Raw genomic sequence first — 19,159 nt, forward strand, 5'->3', positions numbered from 1 at the left:
TGCATATCTCATTTGGAGAAATTAATATTATTTTCCATCAACTAGAACAAGGTTGAAGTGGTCTGTGGTTTATGCCACTCAAATTCAGGAAGAAGGCCTACATGCAAGTGATCCCCAATGTGGATCTGGTGACTTTGTAAATTAAGGGTGAAATATCACAGCTGGAATGGAGGTAGGCCTAATGTCAGGTAGGCTTAATGAGGTAAAAAGTAACTTTAATTTATTGTCAGTCTTTGTTTTCCTTAGTTAATTTGGTAAGCCTACGTTAGACATCAGACTCTAAATCGGATGCCTGCGATTAAACTGATGGAGGTGTAGTGTGTGCTAGAATACCCTGGTTTTCACACTCCAGTCTAGGCTCTCATAGGCCTATTGTGGAAACTGGATCTTTAGGCAAGAACTTCGTGCAATTTGAATTTGTCTATTTAGATAATACCTTAATAACAAAAAACATAGTTAGGATTCTTTTGACCAGTTTTGCCTAAAGTGAATAAATTATAGTGGTGTCTAGGCTACGTCATATGTTTACATCAAACAATATGCGGCTCACAATATTCATCAATGGTTCTAACTAGCCATGTCTTTTTTTCTAACAGCAAGTTTTCCTCTATGGATTTTCAGAGGTTCCTAATCCTATATGTAAATTACAGCCAATAGATGCTGTTGTTGAGTTGGGCTGGGATTAGCGGAGGCGAATGAGTTTCAATTTTACTGGATTACAGAACAAAGAAAGGGGAAAGGGGACACAGTCCACTGTTAAAGAAAAGAGAAAGAAACGGTAAAAGCGAAATATCGTATCGATATAATTACCTTAAACGTGGAAATAATGTATCGAATTCAGAAGATATATGAACTCGTCAACGTTATTTTATAGATGGGAGTTTCACCCAGCAGTTACCATTGGATTAAACGGAGAATAAACCTATTCCGGGATTGACGGCATAAGGAAATTATAACAATAACTGAAGGTAAGAAATGAGTTACGATTTCATTTTGTACTTGTTTAATCTATTATGGAAATGTATATCTCTTGACACGTGACTTTTTATGGATTGTCGAATTTTGAAATTACAGATTATAATTCTAGGGGGAGGCGTGTTGCTAGTTGCTAAGTAGCTAGCCAGCTAATATTTGTGGCATAGCTTGTAACCGAGCCTGCTAATTTAAGCATTAACTTCACAGGCTACATCTGTCAAAACGCCTCTTGTAGAGTCCATTCAGTTAGTTAAGTATGTTGCAGAGTAGGTCAAACTGAAAATGTATTAATTATTTAGCATTGTATCGCTGTCAAGAGTTTTCTACACTCCAACGCTTGACCAATGCTTATCTTTTCGTAATGTAGGATACAACGCAATATAATTTGCAGTTAGCCAGTAACGTTTAACTGTACCAGTAGCTAGTGGCCTACTACAATTTATAACTCGAGATTCGGGCACCATAGGTAATACATAAGAAACAGTGTACAGTACTAGTAGTTTATGAGACTTTTGGTCAACCTTAGAAGGTCATGTTTACAATGTCAAACGAAGCTAGCTGATTGCTAGGTTAGCTATCATTTGGCTGCTACCCACCAACAAATTACAGCAAACACATAAACATTGCAAACCTTGGCTAGCTATTTTGTAGCCAGAACAGAACGAACATGTGGCTGAATAGCAGACATGCTGTAAAAATAGAAAACTAGCTAATTAGATAGTTTTAAATCGGAGAGAAGTCTTCTGAAGTCTTGACTACTCTCAATTTTTTTCTGGACAAAGCAAGCCCTGATCATTTGCTTGATTGCAGCTGTAACCAATGCAATATGTTAACGTTGTTTGGCTGAAAAAGCAAGTAGAATCTGCATACATACTAGACAAATGCTCTAAACTATATTCAGGTATCAGGAACAGCTCAATAATTTGACATTTTGTCCGACCAGCTGTGAAGTACGCTACATATCCCCGTTGTGCTTTTGTGCTGCCTTACAATATTGTGTCTCCGAACTGGTGAATGTCGTGCTCAACTTGTTGAATATGGTTTTAAGCCAACATCATTTTCTACCAGAGTACCAAATAAAAAAGTAAACTACTAATGCTGAAACGTAACGTTGAGTTCATTGCCCCTTTGTCCTCTTGTCTCGAGGACAGATTAAGGGTTATTTAATGTAGAGTAAATGGCTGACAATTGAAAATGACAGTCACAGTAGGCCTTAGTGGATCAGTCTAAAGACATAAAATAATGATTTATCATGCATAAACCTTAATGATTCATACTATCAACTCATCTGTAAAGATAATAACAAAATCTTTCTAATTCAATAAGATGGTGCAGAAATGGGGATAAAGAATGAAACCCTTTTGGCCGTCTAGGCAACATACAGTTTTGATGCATTGTAGGCTATGAACCATGACTTAAGCCTTGCGACCCAGCAATTAGAAGTCAATGATCAGCTTTTCAGGAACCGATTTAGATACAGTTTTGTTGTTCAACGGCTTTTAGGTCGGCATCTGTTGTTGAAGGTATTAGCAAGTGTTGTGTATCAGTGGCAGTGAGTGCTGCAAGCCTCTTAGCTACAGAAAACCCGCTCAGAAATGTATGATACCCTCTTTGAGATCATAGTAATATGTCTAAGTACCATATGGGCAATTATTCCATCGAGAAGGATCAGTTACAGTGTCTGTGCTTCCATTGTTTCAAGAAAAGACCATAAAACATAACATTGTCTCCTGAGGGGAAATCCAAATGATTGGAGGCCATTAAAGACACAATTTAAGTGCATCATCCTGAATAGTGTGTTAGAAAAAACTAAATTACCAGATCATGCAAGCGGTGATTTATTTTGTCACAGCAATCAGCTTTGTTTTATCTTGAATGGTACAACCACTTGAGAGAAAGACTACATGTTGTCAAAGAACTATGTCCTATGAAATGATGCAGTAACCTTAGTGTATAAGAAGAATGCCCTAAAACAGTCAAGTTACTCTTTGAGGGTAAAGCATACCCACAGTAATACACACTGTCATTTGGATATGAAGGATGTCAGGTCTATTAAATCACTGCCATCTCGATAACCTTGGCAGTGTTATGCCTGAAGCGCTTGTCTGAAAGACCTGATAAATTCCTGCCTGTTTTTGCTTTTAGTTCAGCAATTCTCAGAGGCACTTGAGATTACAGTGTTGATGGGGACGGCTATCGAGCTTAGACCTGCCTGAGCCTTGAAGGACAGAAAAGTGTTTATAGTGTTTACACAGCACAGAAATCAGAGCAGCCTCTGCTTTGTTTTACTCAAAGGCCCATTATTTAGTGTGTCTTAAAGATGTGATCAAAAGTAGCCGTCCACTGTCAGAGCTGTTTTAGTTCTATTAGGCTGTGTAGCCCATTTGCCAGCAGGGCGAGGGGTTCTGTTTGCTATCTGCTCTTGAGGGGCGGATTCAGACAAGTAATTGTTTGGTTTAGGCTGTTTGGCTCCCCCCACTGTGGAGACTGTGGTTTGGGCTTGCCTGGAGGCAAGGATAATGGCTCTCAGTGTCTGGAGAGATTAAAGGCCAGAGCTGCATTGTTCAAATGCCTCGAGATTAGTTTCCAAGGAGACGGATTGTGGTTGCCATGAGAACTCCGGGCCTGGAATTAGGATTGCGATTTTCTTTTTTGTATTTGCACCCTTTTTACTTCTCATTGCCTTTTTATGATATTGCCTTTTGTTTTTCCGTTAATTTTCATGTATTTCTCCCCCCGATCGTTGTAATATGTCTGAAACTATGAAGTGATCGCATGCCATTTAAAGAAGCATCCGAAGGTAGGCTAGTGGAGAGAGCAGATGACATTAACACTGGAATTGGAGGTGCTTATATTTCAGTGATGAGGAGACCTGATGCTGCTGGCCATTATGCGGCTCCAGAGGACACCAATTAAGGATGAAGAGCTTTAAAGCAATAATCTGAGTCAGCTTTAATTGGCTGACAAAAGTTTATCGTAATTAACTGCTTTCACATGGGTGTGACGGATTTCGGTTTTAGCATATTGCACGGAGGGTATCACCATCAATTTTAAAGCCCCTTAAGGCTTACAAACTTTCCTTCCCCTTGTGCGATACAGCAGCATCTGAGGCTTGTTTATTCAACTTCAAATCAAATAATTAGCCCAAGTAGCTTATTGATAGGTCATTTGTATGCTTATTTTGGAACTCTGTTTTCAGTCCTTTCTCATTATGTTTTGAAGCTGTTATTGTTGTTGTTGTTTTCAAAGTTGTAATGTGGTCATGTGTATAGGCTAGACTTTAAGGTTAGCTAATAAGAATTTTAAACATCATAAGGTGTTATGCTTGTCTGATGAGGATGTTAAAATGTAATGTTTTAGCTTATAGAAACACTATGTTTATGAATCTATCTCAACAAAACCGGGCCCTGTTCATCATACCTTGTTTAGCGAGTTACAGAGATCACCATAGCAGCACATCCAGCGCAGGCTAATTTGTGTGAAGCTGGATAAGCTTGCCACACCCCCGTAATAAGGAGAGATCCCATTGACCAAGGAGCGATAGGCAATTAGTTAGATTAGCGTTTCGTGGAGGGAGAGTTCTTTGTGATCGCCAAGGTCCGTTATTTCATCATGATGAGTTCTTGTATGAGTGCTACCGATTCAGCCAACAAGGAAAAATGTATTAACAAGACCTTCTCGAGCCATTTATTGCAAACACCACAGCCGAGCATTGACTGTCTTGCGCTTTTTGCAAGTGGTAAATTTTTGTTGTGTCGGCGATGCGGAGAACAAAGATCTCATAATTATATGACCGTGTTATAAGTACACCATAGCTACTTCCACTACATTGTAGAAAATTATTAAGGTGGACTCATGATAAGAATAGAGAGAAATACACACAATTTCTTTTCACTGCTTCAATTTATTGAATTTCTTATTAATACATTTACATTTAGTCATTTAGCAGATGCTTTTATTCAAAGCGACTTATAAGGAAATGTAAAACTATACTAGTGAGTAAGGAGGTAATAAACTACATTGTTTGAGGGCGGATCAGCCTTGGACGAACCAAGTTAGTCTGTCCTCAATCATCGTGTTAATTTAAACTGGCTTATGAGACAATGTATCGACTTAACTGCAGCACTTACGATGAACGGGGCCCAAGACTACCATGAATGTTGGAGTGGGATCGTTTTTTTATAGTTTTAACTCTAACTTTGTGAAGATTTTTTTTTTCGTCTGCTATTTTTTACCATATGCTCTTATTTATGTTGACCACAGCTTATAGTTCATGATACTGATATGGCCAGGAACAAAATGTACCACAATTTGTCACGGAAGTGTTATCTACCAGAACTGACTATTGTGATCTTGGTCACTTTTGGCAGGTGAGTTCCTCTTAGGCGGAGAGAAGAATGGCACAGATGGGGAAGTCAGGATGTGATGCGGTGCGAACAAATTCCCGGGTGGAAATCCGGGTGCCCCAGGTGTCCGTGAGGCAAGAGATCCTGACTAGTTTGGTCTCTGCACTAGACTCTGTGGTAAGATCATTGACCATACACTGGTCTACTGTGCGTTTGAGAAAAACAAGTGTGTTTCTGAATAGGGCAGGAAATAAGTAAAGTAACTTACCACATAGTATCAGGCTTATGGAACAAACCTCAGTAAATTGTATGCTCAATTTGAAAAATGGTTATGGACCGTAAAGTTTCACTTGAAAATGTTTTCCCTCTGCTTTTGAGGAAATTTGCTGGCCTGTGCTTGAACAAGTGCCCTACTCTCTTTTCAGTGCACAGCCATGTCCAAGCTGAATGCTGAGGTGGCTTGTGTCACAGTCCATGAGGACAGTGTGTTTGCCCTGGGGACAGATAAGGGGCGCGTCTTCCTGAACGCCAGGAAGGAAATTCAGACTGACTTTCAGAAATTCTGCCGTGAGTATCTCTCTTCTCTCTCTCGGTAGCATTAGATAAATCGAGAGGGGTTGGGTGCATTTTGCCCTCAGTGCTGGTTGCTAAAATGTGCCTTGCTTTCACAGGAGTGCCCTGTCTGCAAGCTCTGGCCACAGTTAACTCCCACAGCAAAGCCCGGGAGGGAGAGTCCAGCAGTGCGGTGAAAGATGCTGGGCAAGGGAAACAGCGAGCCTTAACAGATGCTCACTCCAACGTCTTTGTCTTAAGAAAAATGGTGGAGGAGGTGTTCAGCGTGCTTTACAGTAAGGGCCACTTGATCTCAGTCATTCAAGCAGTCAGGGTGAATGCATTCCATTCAGTGATTCAACATTACTCACATACTTTTTTGATAAGCTGCATACATTTCACTATGAAGCAGTTGGCTAAGGCTTTTTTCATGCTATTCTATTCATTGAGTAAAGAAATGCAAGAACGAGTTTTAAAAAAAGTGCATTTGTACTGGTGGTTGCAACCACTCAATAATAATAATAATAATAATAATAATAGCACTAAATGCTTATTTCTCCAAAGGTGAGGCTGTGGGGAAGAGCAGCCTGGTCCCTGTGCCTTATGAGTTGATCTTGAAGGATCCCAGCTCAGTGGTTGTCCATGGTTTGCCTGATGGAATCACGCTACGGAAACCTGCTGAATATGACACCAAGACCTTAATGAAAATACTGGAGCAAAGCAACCGTATCCGTTTTACACTCAAAAGGTATGTTGGGGGATTGTGATTACAGGACAACTTATGGTCCATATTACCATGTGTGTGTTAGCAACAGTAATGTGAAGGGGATATTTTCTAGAAAAGCAAAACCTTTAGGAATCATCATTTCTCATCTCAAGAGATGTGATTGGGAAGTTACAGGTGATTTCCACACCTACATATCATGGGACAGATGAATCTGTGATGTGCAGTTTATTGCTAAACAGTCTTCTATGATCCACCATTTTATGGCTTAAGTCGTTTAATTTTGACTGAGTCAGATCGTGATTTTTCATCTGACACATTGACTTTTAACTGGGATATTTCCTACGACTACAATTTATAATGAAGTCTAATATCTTTAAATCAGTATCTTGAAAAGGCTGCTTATCTTTTAACTGTGGTCACGTCATTTCTCACAGTCATAAGGTTATAGTGGGTATGAACATAAGTCATAGTAAGGAGATGCAAAGTGGCGCAGAGGAGATATATAGCTCCAGTTGTGAGATACAAACTTGCAGGAAAAGAATTTCAGTGGTATGAAGCGATAAGGATGCTCTTGCTTGGAAAGAATGTCATAGATGGGAGATATATAGTCAAGAGATAATCTCACTGTGGCAAGATAAAACCAGTTTGTTGAAAACACAGCACTTTGTCTCTTGCCTGATTCATTGAGGTAACTAACATTTATTTTAAAAAAAAATGTTCTCAGTCACAGAACGATAGAGGAAGTGGCGCGAGATCCCAAGCCCAGTGTGGATATCAACCATCATGCGGGCACCAAGAATGTCAGCAGCCATTCTGCCATCAAGCCCTCTGGGCAAGATCTCTCTCTCAACAACTCCTTGCTGTCCAGTTTTGTTTACGGAATGCCAGTGTCCTCTCAGCCTCACCCTGAGAACAAGGAAATCAAACCCATCTCCCTTCACAACCTTGGAAAGGATTGCCTTGGCATGTGGATGTCTGCTCACGAGAAAGCAACGCCTGCGAAGGACTGTGCCGACAATGGTAGGGCTCAACGGTCAATTTTAGAGATACAGACAGAAAATTTACAACAGTCAGATATGTGTGCTGTAATTTTCCATTGCCATTATGTGTAAAGTGGGGATAGTTATAATATTCCGTTTTTTTTTTTTTTTCAGGTGATCAAATATGTATTGCTGGAGACCTTAGTCAGTGCCCTCCCAGCGTCCACATTTCCAAACGTCTTCTTTTCTCCATCGTGCATGAAAAATCAGGTGGGTCCAATTGGTTCCTCTGAAAATACAGGTCTATTCTGTACCAAGAAGCAGTGTTCGTCTGTCAGTGCAAGATGTGAAGGTTGTTTTTCTTCAATTAAGTCATTTCAGAACATTATTATGTTCACAGTTATTTGAGTAATTTTTCTCCTCATTTTGAAAGCAAAGAAATAAGTGTTTGGGAGCAGGTTTAGCTTCTACCCTGTACTATACATATAAAAGGTGTATGTATGTATGTTTGTATATATATATTTATGTATCATCTTGTCTTAATACAGAAAAATGGGACTCCTTCATCAGAGAAACAGAGGATATAAACACACTACGGGAATGTGTCCAAATTCTTTTTAACAGTCGTTATGGTAAGGCAGGCAAGATTTAAAGCCTACAATATATTTCATATCCCAGCTGGCTATATATTCCAAGAGTTGCTCACACAGCTCACTCAACACATTAAACAGCAGAAGCACTGTAAAACAACACTGTTGATATTGAAATAAAGGTAGATTTATTTGGATTTTAATTTTGTTTTGGGATAGACTTGTCAATAGACTGCATTCATATGTGTGTTGTAGAAAGTATTTCAAAGCTATAGTCTTAGCAGACATGTTGAATTTGTCAATTGTCATAATTTGAATAATAATTATGATTTTTATAATAATTTCCCAGTGTCTCTGAATGATACATTTTTTTGTGGTTCTCTTCAGCCGAGGCGTTGGGTTTGGATCACATGGTTCCTGTGCCGTACCGGAAGATTGCCTGTGATCCTGAGGCGGTGGAGATAATTGGCATACCGGACAAGATTCCCTTCAAAAGACCCTGTACCTACGGGGTGCCCAAACTCAAGCGCATCCTGGAGGAGCGGCACAGAGTCCGCTTTGTTGTCAAACGGTAACAACACCCCCACATAAAACTCTTGACTTTAACTCTTCCATGAGACCCACAGACAGGAAGGCAGTAATTATTGTTCGTTGTGGCATGTTCAGTCCCTGACCATGAGACAGTCAAGAATGTTGCCTTTGATTTCTGAAATTTAAACACGACCACGTGCTTACTCACTGGCACTGATTTGTACTCGAAAACACTTGAACTATTGAGAACAGCTTTTAACTGTAGCAGGAGCGAGACCAAGGCCATTACTGTGGCTGCGGCGTCTCAGCACTTGCAATATGCTCCACTCTCAGAGGGAAAACGCACAGCAGGCCGAGCCATCTGGCAGTCTTACGCCCTCTACCCAATGTGAAAAGCGTTGCTGCTTCTGGTAATCACTGCCATACAAGATGTAGTATGATACCACTCATTTGCCCTAATTAGGAAGTCTCCAGCTGTAATGCAAACCACATGTTTAGGAGTTTTCAGACAAGTTCAAGCTTTTGTTATCATAATACATAGATGACCGGTGACCTTATAGACCACCCATAAATACCACAGTAATCATAATCAGATCTTGTTTTCGCAATTAAATAGAAATTCAACAAATTTGTATGGTGAGTTATTGTGTGTCCATCTCTTTTTTTCTTTGCAGAATGTTTGATGAAAGGATTTTTACCGGTAAGGATATATTTTAAGAATATACAAGTTGGGCTGTCTTCTCATCATTACCCATGGTTCTGTCATGCATGTTTCAAAGGAAGTTCTTCATCCTTCAACCATCAGTCTTAAACGGTTTAGTCATTAAAACCTAAGAACTGATCTACTGGCTCACCCTCCTGTTCTTATGCTATTTTCCTCATTGCAAAATAATTCCACATGCTGTCTCATTGCATTCAAACAGACACTCACACAAACAGAAGCAAGCCGCATGTGTTAGGGAATCTGAGTTAATGTCCTTTTATGTCCTGAGCATCTGGGTTCCTTTCCTCAGCTGCTGGTAAGGTGTCGAAGGAGGAAGGGAAGCCTGACATGGGTTCCGCTTCGGAGGATGGCTTCCCGGACAACCTGAGAGTCCCCCCTGCTACCTTAGAGCTGCCCGGCAACGCCCAGAGCAGCAGGTGATGCCAGGCTTATTCAGGATGCCATTATGTTTAGTGCCATCAGCACAGTTGTGCTCATTATCCACAATGAAAAAATAGCTGATCTTTGTGTTCTGTTGTTTTTAGACCCTCAAGCTCTTGTGTGAGTCCCTTGGCAGACTGCGAAGCAGGTTTGTATTTAATATATTAATTATAGGGTATATATTTGTAACCGTTATTGGCTGATACTCACACAGCCTTTGCTTTAATCAGCATGGAAAGTGCTCTCTTCGGCAAGATTTACCTATTTGCAGTATTTTGTGCTGTCCATAGATGTCTACTTTTAGGTCTGGTGTTTTGCATGTTTTATCTTAAAACACAACGGCAATAAACCGTTAGAAAAAAATTAAGTAAATTTCTTTAGTTATCAGCAAAAAAAAAATATCAGCTCTGGTTTTTCTGCCAAAAAATATGAGATGCTTTTTTTTCTTAGGACCTTCAGGTGATTGTGTCCCCATGAAGAAGATCAAAACTGAACCACCAGATGGGGATATCATTCAGGTTACAGTACCAGGCAAGACATCTCAATCCTTCTTTGCAGCTTAGAATGAAGAGATGATGTTCCATGAAATTTTAGATCTTGAAGAGATCTTGTTATTTCTCACTAGCTGTATTATGTGAATTCAGCTTTTTGAAGGATATTAAAGCAGAATTTGAAAGCAGAGATAAGAGGGACCGAACAGAGTCTCTGGATCTGTGTAAAGTCATATCTGAAAGCTTAATTTCCGTCTTACAATAAGTTGAACACTTTTAATATATTCCTTATCTTCTGCTTGGGGTGTCATTGTGAATTCAGAATAATGTCATGTTTTGCAATGTGACCTAAATCAGTCTGTCCTCTCAACCAAAGAGACCTAAATGCATAGACAGGAAACACATAGCACAGTCATTTCCTGTTTGCTCCCTTTGTGAGCGGAGTGGAAGTGATAACAGATGAGTTGATCCAAAAATTGCTCTTTCCAAAGCCTTTTAAAGCCCCTTGAGGTCTCAGCAGGGATTCACAGCTACCTGTGGTAATCTCAATGAAGCTTATTTTATTTGGTTGGCTAAACTGTTTATTTGGGCATTACTGTAAATTGTGGAACAAAGCAAAAGAACCTAAAATATGGGAAAGCTGCATCAATTGTTAAGCTTATTTGAGAAGAACATCCCAGCAATGTAACTAAAAACATCTTTAGGTCCCATTGTGGCATTGAGGCACCTACTCTACCTTGGTTTTGGTCAAATGTATGGTTTCAGACAACTCCTGGCCGGGATGGAGTGATTTTGGTTAGAATATTGTTCAGAGCTGTAGTTTGTGACCTTTTTCATCTGCACTGATCGAACATTGTCAAGGAATTTGTTTTGGAACCACAAATTTGAGTCTATGTTTGTATTACTGGACCTTCAACCTCCTTTAGTTCTTGAACTGTAGTTTCTATGACACATTTTAGTTTCAACATCAGGGCAAGTACTTTTCAAATGGCAAGGAACTATAAGTTGTAGCTTGCACTTTGATTGCTCACTTTCCATCTAGCCAATCAGCAACAAAGACCAGCAACTGTCATTTTTACGAACAAACTAAAATGCTAGAAAGGGTAAGATGTAATGGCCAGGTGAGACCTGAGAGAGGGGAAGCCAAAAACAGACAGTGGTGGAATGTAACAAAGTATTTTTACTTCGTTACTATACTTCGTTACATTTTTACGTATCTGTACTTTACTTAAGTAAAAATAATAGTGCATCATTTTTACTTGTACTTTGTTACATTTTGCAGCTATTATCTATACTTTTACTCCGCTACATTTCTTCAATATGTGTCGTTATTAGTTACATTTTATGAACAAAGTTTCGCCAAACTGTTGCCTACACAAAAAAATGTATTGCGTTGCTTTAGGACGTTTCAACCAATCAGGTGGCTCTATCAGGTCCAATGACAGCAGAGTGGGTATTTGGCAGCAGCAGTACGGTAGCCTTGCCTGTTGTGCTTAAACATTCGACAAACAGCCTGACTACAAACAACTTTTCAGCATGGATTCAGAGTCAGCCTCATCTGAGGACATGTTCAAGTTCAGAGGCCCCAAGAATAACTCGTGGAGGTTTCAGTGCGTTTCCTGTCTACCTCAAAAAAGGAGTTGCTAGACTTCAAAATTCGCCTTCAAATTTGGAGAAACAGGTCGAGTTATGCAGATTTCCTGCTATGCTAAGTTAATGTCTATGACTTTTGCATATCGTATGCGGTTACTGACTGACTGTTATCTAGCAAAATACATGTTGACATACAGCAATAACATCAAAATAACACGATTGTACCTTGATTATTTATTTAACGTAGTGGTGTAAGATAAAGCTGGTAGTTTAGCAATGTCAAGCTAACGTGAAGATATGCCTTTTTTATTGACTGGTTATTGCCTGGCATGCAAACTTAATGCCTAGTCTTGGGTTACTCAGTATGTTTTTTTTAATTTTCTGCAATCAATAGAGCATAAAACTCTGCATTGACCAGTTTAACAACTCCATTTGTTTTTCATGTTTCCATTTTTTACACGTTTACAATTAAATAAAAGATTAAAAGATATACATTTGTGTTTAGGTTTGGCTTACAGTAATGGTATTAACTTTCAAAATAATCCCTGGGAGACAAATTGTCATCCGCAGAATTGTAAGATGGAGTGTGAACAGTATTACAGACAACAGGCCCAATAAGTACATCAACCTTTCCAACTAACACATTTTGTTGCTTATAATTATTACTAGTAGTGACATATGTAGAGGCATTTATTACCAGTCGCTATTTCTTTATCAAAATGGCACAGCCTAGACATTGAGAGACAACCCATTGCGTGAGTACTTTTACTTTTAAAGTAAATTTAAAAGTGAGTACTTTTTACTTTTTACTTAAGTAGGATTGTTGATGTAGTACTTTTACTTTTACTTTCATTTTCCTGGGTACTTGTACTTTTACTTAAGTACTAAACGTCAGTACTTCTTCCACCACTGAAAACAGAACAATTCCAAAAAAAGGAAAACTAGCCTGAATGCAGTTTTCCATCATCCTCTGATGCTGTTTGCGCATCACATGATGAACCAGCTTAACATTTGTACCTTTTGCAAAAAAATTGCCAATTCATGCTTCCTGTCATGCAGTCAAAAAGCAGACCATGAAAGAGCTCTGGAGCAGGTGCTGTCGCTCCCCCTTTGAGTTCATGGTAATCTGTAATAGAAAAGTACTCGGTCTGTTTCTGCAAAAATGGCAACTCTGTGTGAAAAAGGCAGCAGCACATTCACATGCACATTCTTCTCTGCCTGTACTGTTTGCATCCTTCAATCAGTAGCATAGTCTCAATTGTTTCCTTCTCTGTTTAATTCAGTTAGTCCACATCGCAAGCCAGACAGTAGTGTTTTGTCTACCAACGATTGTTATTTGTCTGACTCTTGAACTGTTTTCATAACAGCATGATTGTCAAGCAATACCGTGAAGTGCCGCTTTAATTGTTCTAGACCAACATGGCTCATGATTCATTTTTCAGAAACCACCGTCACTGCAGAGGAGCCGAGTGAACCTCTGGCTGACCAGGCGACCCATGACCTGAACACTCCTCCGGAGCCCCACGCAGGTAACTGCTGCCCCCTCTCCCCACCCCACCGCCAGGACGGCACCACCATGGGGCATCTGCCAGCTGTCTCTCTCCTCCCGTTAGAGAGATAGATATAAAACCCAAACCAAACGTATGGACTCTTTTTACAGACACTTCTCCCCGTCTGCCCCTGCCACTCACTAGTGCCCCAGAGCTCTTCTCCTAATTCCCCAAAGCAAGCTCCCCAGTCCAGGGCTTGGAATCTCTGTGTTGTATGTGCATTCATTTTGTTTGAATCAGTGTCATGATCAAGTATGTTAACTTGACAGTGTTTATTGGATATCAGTCAGAACTTTTTTATCTCAATAGATGCATGACCTTTCTAAGCAAATGCATAACAGATGAGAGCATGCTAAGTGTTCCCAGGACTTAGAACTGTGACTTCCCTATTCTGGAAATCTATCTAGTTTGTAAACTCCTTTGGGAATGTGTGTAGTCTACATAAAAGAACCTCCCACTCAGTCAGTCAATCATAGTTTTTCCAAATCTTTAAGCACTGGTCACTGAACATGTTGATGTGATCACCAAGGACTGCTGAGTGATACACAATTTCCAGATACCAGAGTCAGATCTGCACAGAGATTTGTATATACTGGAGAGCACGGTAACAGAGGTCCGACTGGTGTTGTTGCACCATGCACACCTTATTCCAGCCCACGTACTGCAGCCCCATTCCCAGTTCTTCACAGTAGAAGACCCTGATAGATGTAGCCTTGACCTCTACCCGTGGAGCTTTCATGCAGTTCCAGCTAGTGTGTTTGTGTGTAGACTCCTTTTTATAACTAACCCACTCTAGTTTCCCTACCATAGACACCCAGTGCCCAGTCCCCTAAGTTTAAGCCCCAAATATGAAGTTAACATGAACACTTAACATGAACGCATAAACTATTTCTGGCTTGTCACAAACACAATGTCATTGCTTTGAAATATGAATGTTAACATTAAAATTGGGGCACTGAAAAGTGCAAAGCAGCTGATCAGCTGTGATGTGCAGCTGTGAAAAGTGTTCATGTTAACTTTGAGTCTCTTGAAAACTGCAATTAACGTGAATTAATGTGTTATGTTGACATTTGCCTGTCTCATGATCAGTGGAGTAAACAACTGCAGGTAAGAGCAAACTAGATCTGCACTGACTGAAATGTCATTTGAAATGCAAAAATCACAAATAAACAATGCATTGTTTAGTGTTGGAGAAGAATGATTTTTTTTTTACTTTGGATAAGTTATCAGTTGTGTGTTCTGATATGTTTAACCCAATTACGATTGTAACGTGTTCTTTCAGGCGAAGCACTATCCCAGAAATCACCAGGCGAGGCACTTAAAAGGGTAGTTGAAGGTAGAACCCGTTCTCTAACGGTTTGATTGGTATTATTTTACTGCATCATAACTGCACTACTGTAGACTTCATGTTGAGTCTTTCTTCTTCAGAAGACCTCGGTGAAATGATCCTTCAACTTCGAAAGCAAGTGGAGAACCTCTTCAGCTCCAAATATAGTATGTACAGAATATGAATATTTTTGTCAGAGTGGGGATCTACAGGGACAACTTGTTTGCCACCTGACTCACCATGGGTCATTCATCTCCTCTTAGTCCTTTTACAAAAACGTATCAGTTTTTGAGTAATTTTCTGTCTCCCTATTTTCTGTTCTCTTCTCGTTTGCAGCTGAGGTTCTTGGCCTACCTGAACTCACTAAAGTGCCCTACTCCAAGTTTCAGATGTATCCAGAGGACTTGTATGTTACAGGGCTGCCAGAGGGGATGGCTTTTCGAAGGCCAAATTGTTTTGGAGCAGCTAAACTGAAAAAGATACTGGCAGTTGGAAGCCAGATCCAATTTGTCATCAAAAGGTGAGGTACATACATGAGGATATATGAGAGTGTTTTGATAACAAATTGAAAAATACATAATAAATGCGATAATACATTTGCAAGGATAATTAACGTTAACTCCTACATTTTCTGGATTTTGCAGACCAGATTTATTAACTGACCAAGTTAAGCATGAGATCCCCAGTCAACTACCATGTGATGCAGGTAAATGTCTGTACCACCATGTTTGCTTTGTGTGTGTCAGCTAGAGCTTCGTAACAATCATATTAGAAATGACATTATCGCTATTATGTAATCTTTTCAGCAACAACAATCTCGCAAACATATCCATTTATGGATAATTCTCAACACATGTTAATCTTAAGTAGAGCTGGTGGCAGCATTTTTTTCTCAACGTGAAATTCAGTCTCTGAAAAAAGAAACAGTCTTTTCAATGACTGTGATGACATTTTCTTTTCAATTTCAATATATAGTTCCTGACTCCAAAGACATTGTGACAGAGGACCCTGGATCTGCTTCTAAAAGGCCAGCATTCACTGGTGAGATGTCCACAAATATGTATCCTAAATCTGTATATTAAGATACCACTTAAATAAACATTGATATTCCATTTCGGTGTTATCATACCTTTATAATTGCCATTTTGTGCTTGTTCTCCTGACAGATAGCTTAGAGGCCAAGCTGTCCCGAATTGACTTGGCCAACACTTTAAGAGAACAAGTCCAGGACCTCTTCAACAGAAAGTATGGTGAGGCGCTGGGCATTAAGTATCCGGTCCAAGTGCCTTATAAGAGGATCAAGAGTAACCCAGGGTCTGTCATCATTGAGGGCCTACCACCTGGCATTCCCTTCCGCAAACCCTGCACCTTTGGGTCCCAGAATCTTGAGAGGATTCTGGCTGTGGCTGACAAGATTCGGTTTACAATCACCAGGTAAATAACTTCTGCATATTCACAAGAGTTTTTCTTCAAATATAATTAGTAACAATAGTATGAAAGACCTGCCACTAGCCTGAAATGGCTCAACTGGTCCAAGATTTTCACCACTATGCTAATATCTCGGTTTCTTCATATCAGGCCTTTCCAGGGACTAATCCCCAAACCAGGTAAAATGTAGATCGAATAATATTGTAAATTCTTTTAGTTGTTTGAATCTGTTTTGGCATGTATTCTGTAGTGTGTACACTTCTGTGCATATTACACATGTAGTACACATGTAATAAAAAAAGCCTGCTTTAGAATACCTCCTTTAATTCATGCATACTCTTTGACAACTGCTCTTTCAGCTCCACGAAGGATAACTCTGTTAAAGAAAGCATATGCCTCAATAAGTGGTAAGCCAACAGGAACACAATAATGCAGCAAGCACAGTAATATGGGGAGAAATTAGTTTTGAACATTGATATTGTACGTACTGACTAAAACCACAGAGCAACTGTTTAGTGTCCTCTAAACACAAAATATTAAAACCACTTATGATGGTCTGTCAGCATACTCAGTTGAATTGATTTCCCACAGTGAAGTAAATGTTTTCTTTCATTCACATCTGAATAAGATGACGAGGAAGTCAATCGCATGGGGGAGAAGGTGATTCTACGAGAGCAAGTGAAAGAGCTCTTCAACAAGAAATATGGTAAAGTCGATTCATCTGTTTTTGAGCGAATATCTGTCTTATTTCACATCTTAGTGCTCTATACCTATTCAAGAGTGATGTCCTCTTATTTGAAGGTGAGGCTTTGGGTTTGGACCGATCAGTTCTAGTACCATACAAACTGATAAGAGCCAGTCCAGACTCAGTGGAGGTGTCCGGTCTCCCTGATGACATCACCTTCAGGAATCCCAACACCTATGACATTGTTCGCTTGGAGAAGATTCTACAAGCGAGAGAAGAAATCGCCATAACAATCAAAAGCCAGCTCCAGTGAGTCACTCCATAAACTTGAAGGCAAAGAGCCAGGATTTGTGTGTGGGATAAGTGGAGGGGTTGCATGTTATACACATTCCTGCTACATGTTATATGTATTGTTGCTCATGTAGATATTTCATTTTTCAGGCCCTTTGCAGAAATTTGTACGCAAACTTGTTCAGGTAAACGTCTTCCCATTTAAGAATTGGAGAAACATAACACATCAAATTTCCGTTAGATCTTTAAATCTCATGTTTCCTTGTCATGTCCAGAAGGGAAAGAAGTGTCCACCAATCGACGGAAGCGCAAAAGAGTCCTGGATAACAGCCGTGTGTCTGTTCCTTCAGGGGGGGAATCTACAGCATCAGCCAATCAGATACCTGTGATGGTAAGGTTCCTCACAGTAACAGTATCATTTTGTAGAATAAACTAGAGCAACCTAATTTTTGAAATTATTTGAAATTATTTTATCTTCCTTCCCTACTCTAGCAATGGCCTATGTACATGGTGGACTACAGTGGTGTGAATGTACAAGTCCCAGGAAAAGTGAAGTACTGACAATGGACATTTTTGATAATCATGACAACGAACATAACTCCCAATATCAGCTTTATTAGAGTGCTGTGGCTTATGAAAAGTACATTTAGCCCATATTGACTGTGTTAAGGCTGGCAATCATTGATGGCATTTGTATAATGTCAGAAAGGAATACATTACATGAAGTTGCACAGTGGTTTGCTGGATAAATGCTTGTTTTTTTGTGTTTACCTGTCAGAAGGTTTCTGTGTGCTTCACTAATTGCAAAGGGATTATTTTTAGGTCACTGATACAGCTGTTATTAAACAGATATGTAAAGATAAATCCAGAAAAGATAGAGACGTTGTCTCTGTCAAATCGTGGAACTGTTTTTCTGAAAAAAATTCAGCAATGTTATCACTAAGCTATCACGTTCCCATGCAGTACTAATAGTTTAATATTGACATGGTAGGGATGTTTTTCTACCCTCACACGAAGTCAGAGGTAATTGTGGACAAAACCTTTATTGGTGCTAAAAGATTTTCACATTATTGACTAGTTCAATCTCACACCAGGCAGATATTGGTGATTTATTATTTATTTATTTATTTGCAAATGACGCTTACATACAGGGAATGTAAACCAACATTAAGTATAACAGTACATACCGGGTGAAATGACTGAAGATATTACAACATTAGCTACTGAAATTATACTGTATGTGTTCACCAAGGTCATTTTTTTAAATTCAGGTGTGCATATCCCACTTTGGAGTATTCCAAGGAGATAACACTATTCAAAGTAAAGTTTGACTTTGAGGTTTTGAATTAAATGTTCATAGAACATCAGAGCAAAAATACGATTAAAATGTTTCATTATATAAAATAGTAAATATGAATGTAATGTGATGTAATGTATAGGAAGGAGTGGCATATGTTAATCCCCTAACAACTGTCTCTCTGGACTCACCAGTATTTATATGCTGTACCTTAATGCCATTTAGGCCTTTGAAATAAAATGTGTTGCCTTGCATTTTATTCACGATTTTGATCCTGACTGTTTTTACATTAGCCACACTGTTTACAGAAATAATGTTTTTTATTTATCACACGTACAATATATGGTAAAGGAAGGGACATTTTCAACATTAATCATGCTACTGTCAGAACTGCGTCATGTCTGTGTACAAAAATATTGGGCACGCCTGGGGCTTTTAAATTTCATGAGCACTTGCACTTCCGACTATACACATGTTTCAAAATAAATGTTTGAAGTTAAGTTTGGATTTTGAAAAGTGTTTTTCATAATGTCCTAATACCTTAAGTTTTCAATGTGTTCATTTACCTTATCGCAGACACAGAGGCAATCTAAAGACCTCAGGATGACAATTTGAAGATGTTCAATCGCACCGCTTTCTGCTGAGACTGGTT

The 19,159-nt window shown here is 39.3% G+C and overlaps 1 protein-coding gene across 1 annotated transcript; it reads left to right on the forward strand.

The window, feature by feature from the left end:
* Window positions 1-851: 851 nt before the first annotated feature.
* Window positions 852-18,685, forward strand: gtf2ird1 (GTF2I repeat domain containing 1). The gene is made up of 27 exons (XM_080854181.1): window positions 852-968; window positions 5,346-5,498; window positions 5,747-5,888; window positions 5,993-6,169; window positions 6,438-6,621; window positions 7,325-7,620; window positions 7,755-7,850; window positions 8,129-8,212; window positions 8,558-8,741; window positions 9,376-9,401; window positions 9,715-9,841; window positions 9,950-9,993; window positions 10,296-10,376; window positions 13,372-13,458; window positions 14,762-14,815; window positions 14,908-14,973; window positions 15,143-15,326; window positions 15,451-15,512; window positions 15,782-15,847; window positions 15,973-16,240; window positions 16,385-16,413; window positions 16,594-16,641; window positions 16,863-16,940; window positions 17,036-17,228; window positions 17,361-17,395; window positions 17,486-17,601; window positions 17,703-18,685. The coding sequence occupies exons 2-27, from the start codon at window positions 5,373-5,375 to the stop codon at window positions 17,769-17,771; spliced, it is 2,922 nt and encodes a 973-aa protein (XP_080710307.1). The 5' UTR covers window positions 852-968; window positions 5,346-5,372; the 3' UTR covers window positions 17,772-18,685.
* The last annotated feature ends 474 nt before the right edge of the window (window positions 18,686-19,159 follow it).

The sequence above is a fragment of the Sprattus sprattus genome, assembly GCF_963457725.1.
Source record: "Sprattus sprattus genome assembly, chromosome: 1".
NCBI classification, from domain to species: domain Eukaryota; kingdom Metazoa; phylum Chordata; class Actinopteri; order Clupeiformes; family Clupeidae; genus Sprattus; species Sprattus sprattus.

Bases quoted from the DNA above. Each gene is read 5' to 3' on its own strand.
- gtf2ird1 (XM_080854181.1), top strand. From the start codon at position 5,373: ATGGCACAGATGGGGAAGTCAGGATGTGATGCGGTGCGAACAAATTCC. The intron at 5,499-5,746 runs GTAAGATCATTG...CTCTCTTTTCAG, and splicing joins TCTCTGCACTAGACTCTGTG to TGCACAGCCATGTCCAAGCT. The intron at 6,622-7,324 runs GTATGTTGGGGG...AAATGTTCTCAG, and splicing joins ATCCGTTTTACACTCAAAAG to TCACAGAACGATAGAGGAAG.